Genomic DNA, 12,239 nt, shown 5'->3' on the forward strand with positions numbered 1-12,239 from the left:
TTCCACCTTTGCCCAGGCAGCGGTTCCCGAACTGGGGGGAGGACCCCAATGGTGCCACCAGGGCAGGAGCTTGGCTTGCTGGAGCCTGGGCTTCGAGTGAAGCCTGAGCCTCATCACCCCGCACCGAAGGTCGAGAGCTGCAGCCCTGGGTGCTGGGTGCAGGTTACAGGCACTGGGCGCAGGTTACAGACCCCACAGAGAGCTGCAGCCCTGGGTGCTGGGCGCAGGATACAGACCTCTGAGGGGGCTGCCAGATGCAGGTTACAGGCCAGAGGGGCAGGCAGGTGCTGGGCATTGGGTGACAGATACTTGGCAGGTTACAGGCCCCCAAGAGGTTGCAGTCCTGGGTGCTGGGTGCAGGTTACAGCTCCCTGCCTGGGGCTGCCACCCTTGGGCTTTCACTTGCCCCCCAAGCCAGGGCAGAGGGGCTCGGGCAGGCCCCGGTTCCAGTTGCCCTGCCCCCCGGGGTCTCTTTCTCTTGTCAGAAGGGGGTTCAGAGGCAATGAAGTCTGGGGCCCTGCCCTAGGGAGCAGCTTGACACACCACCCCACTCTGTCCGGGGGCTGGGCAGCGGCTAAGCGCCCCCTGGTGGTGGCTGTGACACAGTGCAGCGGGAGGCCCCGCCCACAGCATTGCCGCAGTGGGCAAGGGCAGAAGGCCGCCGGCTGCGTGGCTGGCTGCCCACGTTCCTGCTGCAAGCGCCCCAGCTCCCCGCCAGCTCACAGCCCCTGCCCTGTCCCTGGCAGCCCCCCTGCACCCTCCGCTCCCTGGGGCTGAGCAGTTCGACACCCGCCCTGGCGGCAGCCGGCCTCACTCCCTGCCGCTCACCTTTCGGAAGACGGCCGGGTCAGGCAGCGGGGGCCCAAAGAAAGGCACGTCGTCCCGGGCTGTGACAGACACCTGCAAGACACGGCGCCCTCAGCACTTCTGCCCCTGCGGCCAGCTGGGCGGGGTGGCCAGGCAGCGCCCGCCTCACACCACTTCCCGGACAATGGCCTGCGGTCCTGGCACAGCGACTCAGCCGCCCGCCAGGCCTGCCCACGGAGCAGCTTCTCCCAGCCCCGACGAGGACTCGCCAGCCGCTGCCAACTGCCCTGGCCACCGGAGCCAGGCCTTCCATGGAGTGCCCTGGGGGCAGCCGCAGCCTGCTGTGGTAGAGGGGCCTCACGCCCATGCCATGCCCTTTGTACAGAGCTCCCAGGGAGCTGCACCCAGGCACGCCCATGATCACTAGCCCCAAGGGGAAACCGAGGCACGGCTCGACAAAGGGACTGCCTCCGGATCACACAGCATCTGGGACAGAGCAGGAACAGGGCCAAGGAGCCCTGACTCCCCGTCCCTCTAATCCCGAGACCTGCCCCCATCCCTGTGCTGGGAACAGTACCCAGCAGTCTCAGCTCCCACCCCATGGCTCTCAGACGAAGAGCCGTGGGGGGTCTACCAGGCCTGGCCCTCAGCTCCCGGGCTCCCTGGGGAGCAGGGGGCGCAGCCCAGCCCCTCCCTCGCTGGCGCGCTCACCTTGTAGCGCGTGGTCTCCAAGCAGGGGCTCTCTGCCTGCACCACAATGTAGGCATGCAGGAAGTTGGAGGCGATCATGTCCGGCACGAAGGGCGTGTTCTTGTCCTGGAAGACGATGGCCACGATGTCATTCCCGATGTGCCGCTTCCTCTGCAACTGAGCACATGGGGAGGGGTCACTCCTGCAGCCCCTGGCCACTGCACGCACCGGGGAGGGGTCACTCCTGCAGCCCCTGGCCGCTGCACGCACCGGGGAGGGGTCACTCCTGCAGCCCCTGGCTGCTGCATGCACCAGGGAGGGGTCACTCCTGCAGCCCCTGGCCGCTGCACGCACCGGGGAGGGGTCACTCCTGCAGCCCCTGGCTGCTGCATGCACCAGGGAGGGGTCACTCCTGCAGCCCCTGGCTGCTGCATGCACCAGGGAGGGGTCACTCCTGCAGCCCCTGGCCGCTGCACGCACCGGGGAGGGGTCACTCCTGCAGCCCTGGCCACTGCACACACCGGGGAGGGGTCACTCCTGCAGCCCTGGCCGCTGCACGCACCGGGGAGGGGTCACTCCTGCAGCCCTGGCTGCTGCACGCACCGGGGAGGGGTCACTCCTGCAGCCCCCGGCCGCTGCACGCACCGGGGAGGGGTCACTCCTGCAGCCCCCGGCCGCTGCACGCACCGGGGAGGGGTCACTCCTGCAGCCCCTGGCCGCTGCACGCACTGGGGAGGAGTCACTCCTGCAGCCCCTGGCTGCTGCACGCACCGGGGAGGGGTCACTCCTGCAGCCCCTGGCCGCTGCACGCACTTGGGAGGGGTCACTCCTGCAGCCCCTGGCCGCTGCACGCACCGGGGAGGGGTCACTCCTGCAGCCCCTGGCCACTGCACGCACCGGGGAGGGTGTGATGGGGTTCAGGGGTCCTCCTGCACTGCACCCCGTCCGCTGGCAGGAGTGACTCTCACTCAGCAGGTACAACAGAAGGTTTATTAGACAACAGAAGCCCAGTTTCTCACAGAAGCGACAGCACAGCAGCCAGAGACAGTCCTTCCAACCTGTCCTGGGGGGAAGACCCCGAGGGGAGCCCCTCTGGGGTGTAGCTTTCCCCCTCCTCCGGCTGGCTGCCTTCCAGCTCTCCCTTTTCCTAGCCTCTAACTGCCGCCCCCGATTCAAAACCCAGCTCAGCTCCTCCCTCCTCTTTGTTCAGGCAGAGGTGTTACCTGCCAGTTGTAGCCCCAGGGTCATCCTTAGCCACTGGGAACTGCTGCTTGCCTCAGACATCCAGCCTGACTCACACATGCACTCCCCCCACTCCATTACAGAGGGGTCACTCCTGCAGCCCTGGCTGCTGCACGCACCGGGGAGGGGTCACTCCTGCAGCCCTGGCTGCTGCACGCACCGGGGAGGGGTCACTCCTGCAGCCCCTGGCCGCTGCACGCACCGGGGAGGGGTCACTCCTGCAGCCCCTGGCCGCTGCACGCACTGGGGAGGGGTCACTCCTGCAGCCCCTGGCCGCTGCACGCACTGGGGAGGGGTCACTCCTGCAGCCCCTGGCCGCTGCACGCACTGGGGAGGGGTCACTCCTGCAGCCCCTGGCCGCTGCACGCACCGCCACTGGCCACCCCTCATCTATGCCCCCTGCTGCTCCGCAGCCCAGAGGGTCCCTTCACACCAGTGGGGGCTGGGCTGGGTTGGAGCTGGTGGGGAAGTGGCCCAAGGGGGAGCTGGCTTGGGCAGAATCCCGTGGGACAGAAGTCACACGCTGGGCGCTCGAGGGGGGCGTGGGAGATCTACAGGCAGGGCTGGTGGCTGTGTGGGCTGTGCCCGGTGGAACGCACCACAAGCCGGGCGCAGCCCCTGCCTGGGGAGGTGCTGTGGCTCACCTACCTGCTGGGCGTCACCCTCGGTGTAGGGCAGCTTGGTGGACACGTGGAACATGATCTCCTTGTTGTGGAAGGTGCAGTAGACAGATTCGGTCCCTGTCTGGCCGTGGGTCACGTCCAGCCCACCCCGAAACCTGTCGCCACAGAGACACAGGCCTCAGGCACGTCCCCCACCCTGTTCTCCTGCCCCAGGAGAGCTGTTGCCCACCCAGGCTGCCCCGGATGGGCCAGCAAGTGGCACAGGCTCAGCCGAAGTGCCCAGGCCGCACAGGGGGCTGGCTGCCCTCCTGTGGCAGGACCAGGCCGGCCAGAGCTCACGCACCCCTTGAAATCCTGCAGCTGGACTTTCTGGCCCAGGAAGTCAAGGAACTCGGCGAAGGCCGGGCTCTCCTCAGTGGTGCTGAACAGCTCCTCCTCGGACGTCTGCAACGCAGCCAGCAAATCCCAGGGTTAGCACAGGGCTGGGCCTGGCCCAGCTTAGCCGGAGCCTGGGGCTGTGCCAGGCTGAGTCCTGTCTAGACAGCAGGTGGGGGAGAAGCTGAGGCTGTGAGCGGGGGGCTAAGGAGCTGCAGGCTGAGATGAAGCCTATCAGGGCAGGGGCAGGGCCTCCGCTGAAGCTGAGCTCCCTTCCGGGGTCTATGCTGAGAGCTGCAGCACCTGCGGGGAGACGGCAGCCAGCGGTCCTGGCGCCTGGGCCCAGCAGTCACCAGCCTTTGTCCGGAGCTGTCGCAGCCTCACACCAACAGTCATGTGCCCCCAGCTTCAGGGCTCTCCACATCGGACTGGTGTGGAAACTGAGGCACAGGGCCACGCCCTGCACCAGGTCACGGCAGAAGCAGCGAACCCAACTCCAGGGACTCCCCGTGCCCAGCTCTAGCCACTAGGTGCCGTCCTCCACCCCGCCCACAGCGGCGCATGGTGAGAACCCGGGCAAATGCTGCCATCGCCTAGCGGGTGGTGCCTCCAGGGCCGACTGGAGCGCGCAGCTCCCGAGGCCAAGACCTGGCTGTGCTGAGCGGAAAGCCGCTGGGTGGGCGGGGTGACGTCCCAGGGGGTTTGGGCACTCTGACTGCAGCTGCTCCGGCTCGCCAGATGCGCCCACCTGGCCTGCCTTCTGGTAAATGACGCCGAACTTGAAGTGGTTGCTGAGGACGTGCTCGTCGAAGGTGACGATGAGACGGGAGGCCTGGGGAGACAGGAGCAGCTGGTCACACCCAGGGCCTGTCTGCCAGGTGCCCCATGCGCCCTCCACCTTGTGACAGTGACCTGGTCCTGGGGGCTCACAAGCCCCTCCGGCCTCGGGGTGCTGCACAGGCTAAGAGGACTCTGGCCCTTGTCCTGCCTGCCCACCCTGTGCGAAATCCCGAGCAGCAGTGAGAAGACACCCCCCCAGAGCTGGGGGCCCCCCGGTGCCTCCTCTGCAGTGGGTCAGCAGACATGGGGCAGAGCAGGAGTGCTGGGGCAGGAGGAAGGAGGGTCTGGGAGTTGCCAGGGATGGCCGGAGGGCTGGGGAACGGCTGGTGTGCCCCCCTGCCCCCGCAGTGGCCTCCAAGTGTGTGCCATGGGAGGGGTGGACTCTCTCCAGTCCCAGGGCTTCCTCTGACACCCCCCGCCCCAGGGGACTGGCAGCTTTGTTGGAGCAGTGAGGGCCCAGGTGGGGCCGGAGTGCCCTGAGCCGAGAGCTCTGCCCAGGCTCCCAGCAGGAGGGGCCTTTCCATGCAGACCTGCTTCCTGCGCTGGGCTTTCGCTGCACCATGCCACCCTGTGGTGCTTGGGTGCTGGGGCAGGAGGCCAGCCCCGATAACCCCGCCTGGGACAGGGGCACCCCTGCTGCGGAGGAGCTCTGCCGGGCTGGGTGCACCCTGAGAAAAGCTTGAGGGGGGCGTTGGCAGTGCTGCCTCTGCCCCAGGGCAATGCTGGCAAAGGAGCCAGCCAGCCCAGCTTTGGGGTGCGCGGTGCCCAGCCTCCCCTCTGCCTGCCGCTTGCTGGGGGTGCTCCTGGCTGGGCCCGGCGTTGAGCAGGCAGGCTGGGGCGCGTGAGCATGCGGACGGGTGGGGTGGGGTGGGGTCACTTCCCTCCCCGGCTCGCTGCCCAGCCTACCTTGGGGTACAGGATGGGATAGAACCGATCCACGTTCACATCCTCGCACGCCAGCTGCCGCAGACGAGAGAGACCGTGCAGCTCAGAAACGGGCGGGCAAGCGGGGGGTGGGCAGTACAGCACCGGCCCCTGCTGCAGGGGAGCAGCCAGAGCCCAGGCGGGGTGACGTGCTCTGTGTGCTCCAGCCCCCGCCCCCCCACCCCCCCCCGCCCCCGGCTCTCAGCCGCAGCGCCCTGGGGGAAATGGGCCTTGTGGCCGCAGCGCCGGGCCTGACGGCCACCCCACTGGACCGGAGATACAGCCCAGGCTGCAGCCAGCACCGGCCCAGCCGCCAGGCACTAACCTGCCCCCAGCCTGGCACACTGCATGCCCTGAGGTGTGCAAACAGGCCCGGCCTGGCCCACGGAGGGCGCAGTGAGATCGGGGAGGGGACTGGACTGGAGGGCCCCCGGCGGTACCTGCCTTGGCCATCTGCACGACGTTGGGGAACTCGGTCAGGCAGGAGATGGGGATGATGTCGTGGTAAGTTTGGCACTTGGTCCTGCAATCAGAGGCGAGGGCGTGACAGGGCCCCTCAGCGTGGGGAGGGGCTGCTCCGGGGATGCTGAGGGCCCTGCGCTCACCTGAGCAGCAGCCGCAGGTGCTCCTGGTCACCGATAACTTCGTACTTGAGCGAGAAGACGAGGTGGCCCAGTGCCGTGTCCAGGGAGTAGTAGTTGAAGTGCTCCTGGGGGGACAGATGAGCCAGCGAGCGGCCGGAACGCAGCCTCCCGGGCAGGGGGACATCGCTCTCAGGCCTCTCTCTGTGGGGGCACAGCCCACTGCTGCCCTCAGGTAACGGCCGCCCTGCTGAGCCCACGTGACCGGGCAGGAGCTAAGTGTTCTGCCCTGGGGCCCAGTGCCGGGCGGCGGGGGGGGGCGGCTCAGTTTGCTGACGAGGGCCTTGGGCAGCCGGGCAGGTGAGGGCTGGCTGGAGGGCAAGCAGCCAGGGCGGGGGTCTAGACTCCTGCCCCAGCGTGTGGAGGAGGGGCTGGGGGCGGCCAGTGGCTGATGGGTCCCAAGTCAGCGGCTCCAGCCCTCTCCTCCTTTGGTATGCTGAGCTCTGCCCCCCCCAGGCTGCTGCAGGCCCCACCCTGGGACTCCCACAGCCTGGTCCGTCCGCACCATGTGCCCCTCCGTGGCCTGCTGCAGGCTCAGGGCTAGCACAGTCAGGGATCCCCAGACCCCAGAGAGCAGCAGCCTGCACAGGTCGGGGGTCTCCCAGGAAGGGCCAACGTACAGAAAGCAAACCCCAGCTGGGAGGGCCATCCCCGCACGCAGAACCTGGGCTGCCATGCTCAAGGCCTTGGATTTGAGCGCATCCCTGGGACCCCAGGCACGAGCCTGGGCCCAGTACAGAGGGAGCAACTGTGGGCAGCCCTGACTCATGTATGCAACTGGGGCCATGCAGTAACGTCTAGCGAGGGCGACCCTCCGTCTCGTACTGGGCGGGACGGTCCCGTATCTGGGACCCCAAGAAACCATCCCGACTCTTTTGGTGAAAGGGACCAATTGTCTTGTATGGGACCGTCCTGCCCCCCGCCTCGGGGAAGGGTGAGCAGCTGCCGCTAACCCAGGGCTTGGGAAGCACCGCGGCTGCAGCTTCCCTGGGGCTCCCGAGCAGCGCCGGCAGCTGCTGTCTCCTTCTCGGCTTCCCTATTTGGGACAGGGAGATCTGGTCGCCCTCGGCACTACTGGGGGCATAGCGCCCTTCCCGCCTGCAGAGACCAGCACCGCCCAGGACACTACGATGCAGCCATCCCACTCCAGGGCCACAGTTCCCAGAGGCTTGCGGGGGCGGGGTGAGCACAGTGCAAACAGCCAGCCCTGGCAAGGGAGCACTTACACGCTGCAGGCGGCCACAGCCGGAGCTGTACAGCGTGTAACAAGGCGCGGGCACAGACCCCTGCTGAGCGGCAGCAGCTGGAGTGCAGCAATGCAATCAGTGGCAGGGCTGTGCTCCCAGTGGTGGGGGCAGGCGCAGGGTGACTCATGCTAACCTGGCGCAGGGCCTGTTCTCCGAAGAGAGGCTGTGCCCAGGCACCACGAACTTAATCCCAGCAGCCAGGGCTGCAGCAGAGCAAACGCACGTAAGGACTCCAGCTCGCAGCAAGGCCCTTGGGCAGCCAGAGCTCACGGCTGCAGCCCTGCCCGGAAGGAGAGCCCAGGGGTCCCAGGCCGTGGCATGGGCTTCCCCAGGCTCTGCCGGTTTGACGGAGGATAACAGAGGAGTGCTGCTGCTCCAAACATGCGGCATCTTTTCCGCACCTTGCTGCACTGGCAGAGTGCGGTGGGCTGGCCTGCAGGGTTGCAGACAGGGCCATTCTCACCCACCATCAGGTGTGTGCATATGGGGCATGGGGGGGGGGGGCCTGAAACCAGCTTGAATTCCCCTTTTCTCTGACCAGCCTTGGGGCTGCTCTGACTTGTGCTCATTTCCCAGGGCCCACAAGAGAATGGCTGGAGAGCAAGAAAGGCCAACCATGCACCGGGGCAGGCAGAGGGTCCTGACTGCAGCTTCATCCTGTTCCCTGTGGCCCCACACAGGCCACCTTTTCTGGGAGCGGCTTCTGCTTCCTCCAAGGCCCCTCTCCCCCTCCAGAGCATTGTAAGAAGCCTCAGCACAAGGGACAGCCAGACTCCAACGCTGGCAGCACCTGCTCCTCCCTGAGGCCTGGGAAACGGCCTCATGCCAGCTGGTTGTGGTCTCGGAGCTGGGGAGCTGCCAGACAGGCAGGAGCGCGCTGGGCCTGGGAGGAGGGCAGGGCTCTGGGGGATGTCAGCTCAGCCTGTGGCCTGTGTGCGAAGGAGCCTGACCCCTCCCCTCGGAGAGGAGTGGGAGAAAAGGCCCTGTGTTGTCCTTGCTCACTACCCAGCCCCAAGGCTCCCCGTGTGCCAGGCAGCTCTCGGCCTGGCTGTCCCAGGGTCACAGCGCACACAGCTTAGCCCCAGTGTGGCCCTGCAAGTGAAGCACAGCTTCATTACTAGCCTGTGCCGAAGGGCAGGCGACCAGGGGGAGCCTGAATTCCACCAGGCCCTGGGCCTGGGAAAGCGCCTGGGCTGGGACTCACCAGCCAAGGGCCGGAGAAGGAGCAGGCTGTGCTAGAGGCCTGGAGCGCCATCCTGCTGGGCCGGGCGTGCAGCGTGGGGCAGCACTTACCTTGCCCAGGAAATGCTTCCGGTAGATCCTGGCTGTGTGGTTACACTCCAGCTTCACCTTGGAGGTTGGAGATGGGAGCGGCTCAGTTTCGGGGGTGCTGGGGAGCTCGTGGTTGGTGCCTTCGATCCAGTAACCCCCGAACTGCGGCAGCAGGATGAGGGGGAATGGCCCCTCGCGCCCCAGCACCTGGCAGGGGACAGGCAGGGAGGGGAGGTCAGGCGGCTGCACTGGGGCTGACTGCCAGGCTGTGGTCCTGGTCTGGAGAGCCACTGCCTGCGGAACAGGCGACTACTCCACGGCTAGCAGCTGCAGGGGCCTGAGGCCTTTGCAAAGAAAGCATCCCTGGCCGGCCCCGCGGGGCCCAGGAAGTGGCCTCGGGTGCAGCAGCAGAGTGAAGGGCAGGGAGGCTGCGTGTGCACAGAGGGGGAAGAATGGGGCTCACTGACAGGAGCCAGGCACTGAAAGCGGGGCAGCGCCACACCTCTCCTGGGGCCAGCTCCTGCATTTTGAGGGAAAGAAGGTCCCCCTGCCCTCCAACCTGGCTACACCAGCCCTGCAAGCGGGGGCTGTGTGGTGGGGGGCTGGGGCAGCCAGTTAAAGGAACCCCCTTCCTACCAGCTAATGAACAGCCCAGCCCAGCCCTCGCCGGGCGGGGACCTGAAGGGATGTGGCTCAGGAGCTGGCGGGAATGGCAGAGAACCTGGCCCTGTCCGCGTAAACGCACTTTCCTGCAGCTTGGCCAAGTGTGTCAGACACTCAGCAGAGGGAGGGTGTTTTGCTCCTTGCTCTCAGCGTAGCTTGTGACCCAGCCCCAGCAGTGTGTGTGAGGTGCAGGGAGCGCTGGGATCAGGTTACCAGGATCTGCAGTTCTGCGGGAACACAGGAGAGGGGAAGTGCCCTGAAAGGGCCCCAGTGAGCAGAGAGCAGCTGCAAAGGCAGGGCTGGACTTTCAGAATGGTGCATCCGCCTGGACCAGTCTGACCTGTTTCTTCTGCCCTTGTGGGAAGGACAGAACTAAGCAGGTGTCATTCGGGGTCTCGTTTCTCATGCTAGTTGCTTCTTCTACTTGGGAAGTGCGGGCGGTGCAATCACGTGGCAGGGATGGGCAGAAGTGCACGGTGGTGGAGTGGCTGGTGACAAAGCCAGCAGGGTGGCGGCAGAGAGGCGAGGCAAAGCGAGCAGCCAGCAGGGCCGTGGAAGTCGGCAGGTGGCTGGTGAGTGGTCGGGGTGTGAGTCAGATGCCGCCCTACGCCCGCACCCCGGATGGGAGGTGAACTCTGTGGCTGCACCTCTGAACTCTGGGCCTGCCCTGACCAAGGACAGTGGCTGTGGATGGGGCGCAGAGAAGGGCTGGACACATCAAGGGGGCATTTGGGTTGTCAGACTTAAGAACCTGAGAGGAAGAGGGCGCGGCCCAACCTCCCGCAGGTGGGACCTACACTCCTGGTTTTGTTTCTGACCCTGGCTGTGGTGTTTCCCACTTAGTGCCAAGTTACTAAACGTCTCTTTTCTCTGCTCAGCCTCGTGCTGGCGAGTAGGACAGCATTGCCTCGGAGGGGCCCAACAGTGTGCTTTGCATTTCCCAGGCTGCTGCCTGGGGCTGCAGCCAGTTCTGTGTTGGGTGGATGGGTGGTGAGGAAGCCCTAGAGACTGAACCCAGCCTGGGCTGCTGCTGGCGCCAGCTGGTGGAAGGGTTACATTAAATCTGCCAGGACCCTACTCCACCCCAGCACAGCTGAAGACTGATACCTCATGGGCTCACGAGAGGGCTTCCAAAAGGGGTGTGCACTGAATCCTCTTACCTTACAACTTGCCTTAGGGCAAGGTCGTGGGGATTAGTGCTTAGCACACTGGCCTGTGTCTCAGGAGACTTGGACTCTGCCCCTGGCCTCTGGGGGTGACCTTGGCAAGTCCCAGCCTCGTTCTGTGCCTCAGTTTCCCCATCTTTAAAAGGGAGCTGTAAGGTAGCTAGGGCTTGTTCTTGGAGCGACCTGATACTCAGCAGCATTGTAGGCCATCAGCCAACTTCCTGCCTGGGATGTCTGTGTAGGAACTGGCTGGTGTGGGAGCATTTCAACAGCAGGCACTTCCCTCTCAGGCTCTGTGGCAGCTCCACCAGCCTGCTGCTGAGGGATGGTGTCGGAGCCAGGCAGGCACATGGCTGTTCCAGATCTGGAAGCCATTTTCCTGCATGATGGAGCCTTGGCCTCGGCACACCCGGCCCTTCTACCCATGGTGCTCTGCACCCACCAAGATGGCAAGGAGCTGGGGGATCACCCAGCACCCCCCTGCTTTGTTGCCATCCCTACTGGTGCCACTGGGGTGTGGCGGGCTGGCCAAGCACTGACCTGGCAGGGCTGGGGAAGGTCAGTGAGTGCCTGGGGCACGCCGAACAGCCAGTTCCTCCCTGCGTGTCCCTCATGTCTCCCCACACTCGCTACCCTCGCCTGTTTGAGGGATTGTAAGGGTTACACTTCAGGGGTGCGGGCTGGGGCAGCCCTCGTCTGCGGTGGGCCCAGGGCGTGCTGCCATTCGGGGGTGCTCCGGTGCAGCCAAAACAGCCCTCAGCCACAGCCGCCTGGGAGCACTTCGGGCAGGGGCTCACCAGACCAGCTGGAGCAGCCCCTGTGCGCGGTGGGGGGCCGAGGGGAGGGGGCCCCAGACCAGCCGGGCTGCAGCAGCCCCCCCACCCCCGCAGCTGCACCTTCCCCTTGAATCAGTTACCTGGCTAGACTTAGCGTCTAACTGGTTAACTAACTAAATGGGATTTTGCATCCCTATGCTGTACGTCTTCTACAGGGGTCAAAGGCTGGCCACCGGCCTGCCCTGGGCTTGCTCTGCTGCGGAGCAAAGTCAGCATGCCGTGGGCAGGCCATCTGCCCAGCCTGCCCTTGTCAAACGTCTCCTCAGAACGGACGTTCCTTGGGGCAGAGCCTGGGCCTCGGGGACAGGCAGCACTCTGCACAATGGGGCCTTCCCTGGACGTGGCTCTGGTCTCCCCAGCAACAAAATTACGGCACAAGCAGAGCATGGGCGCCCCCGTTACCTCATGGACGCTGGGATACGGGATGTAATCCTCTTCAGTCTGAAAAACACCAACACACCAGAGGGTCACAGACTCACAGAATCCAAGAGCTTGGAAGGGACCTCAGGAGGTCATCTAGTCCAGCCCCCTGCCTAAAGCAGCATCAACCCCCACGAAGTCGTCCCAGCCAGGACCCTGTCAACTCGGGACTTAACAACCACTAGAGACTCACAGAACACTAGAACTGGAACGAACCTCAAGAGGTCACTGAGTCTGGTCCCCTGCCCTCATGGCACAACCAAGCACCATCTAAACCAACCCTGACAGGTGTTTGACTAACCTGCTCTGAAACATATCCAGGGATGGAAATTCCACAACCTATTTATTCCAATGTTTGACCACCCTGACAGTTAGTAACTTTTTTCCTAATATCCAACCTAAACCTCCTGTGCTGTAATTTAAGCCTGTTGCTGCTTGTTTTTCATCACAATTTTTCTCCCACCTTCTTGTAACATCCTTTTACGTACTTTGA

The 12,239-nt window shown here is 65.2% G+C and overlaps 1 protein-coding gene across 6 annotated transcripts in view; it reads right to left on the reverse strand.

The window, feature by feature from the left end:
* The window catches only part of RAP1GAP (RAP1 GTPase activating protein), a 121,747-nt gene that overhangs the window by 18,268 nt on the left and 91,240 nt on the right, over positions 1-12,239 (reverse strand). For 5 of the 6 annotated variants that reach the window (XM_075018106.1, XM_075018105.1, XM_075018102.1 and 2 more), the window contains 10 exons: positions 11,729-11,767; positions 8,683-8,868; positions 6,107-6,210; positions 5,946-6,024; positions 5,484-5,537; positions 4,486-4,569; positions 3,706-3,806; positions 3,388-3,517; positions 1,519-1,674; positions 829-900 (listed from right to left, as the gene is read on the reverse strand). In XM_075018106.1, the coding sequence (XP_074874207.1) occupies positions 829-900; positions 1,519-1,674; positions 3,388-3,517; positions 3,706-3,806; positions 4,486-4,569; positions 5,484-5,537; positions 5,946-6,024; positions 6,107-6,210; positions 8,683-8,868; positions 11,729-11,767 (1,005 nt within the window). The remainder of the gene's footprint in view (positions 1-828; positions 901-1,518; positions 1,675-3,387; positions 3,518-3,705; positions 3,807-4,485; positions 4,570-5,483; positions 5,538-5,945; positions 6,025-6,106; positions 6,211-8,682; positions 8,869-11,728; positions 11,768-12,239) is intronic. The other variant, XM_075018104.1, reaches the window with a different exon arrangement.

This window comes from Carettochelys insculpta, chromosome 23 (genome assembly GCF_033958435.1).
Source record: "Carettochelys insculpta isolate YL-2023 chromosome 23, ASM3395843v1, whole genome shotgun sequence".
Lineage (NCBI taxonomy): Eukaryota > Metazoa > Chordata > Testudines > Carettochelyidae > Carettochelys > Carettochelys insculpta.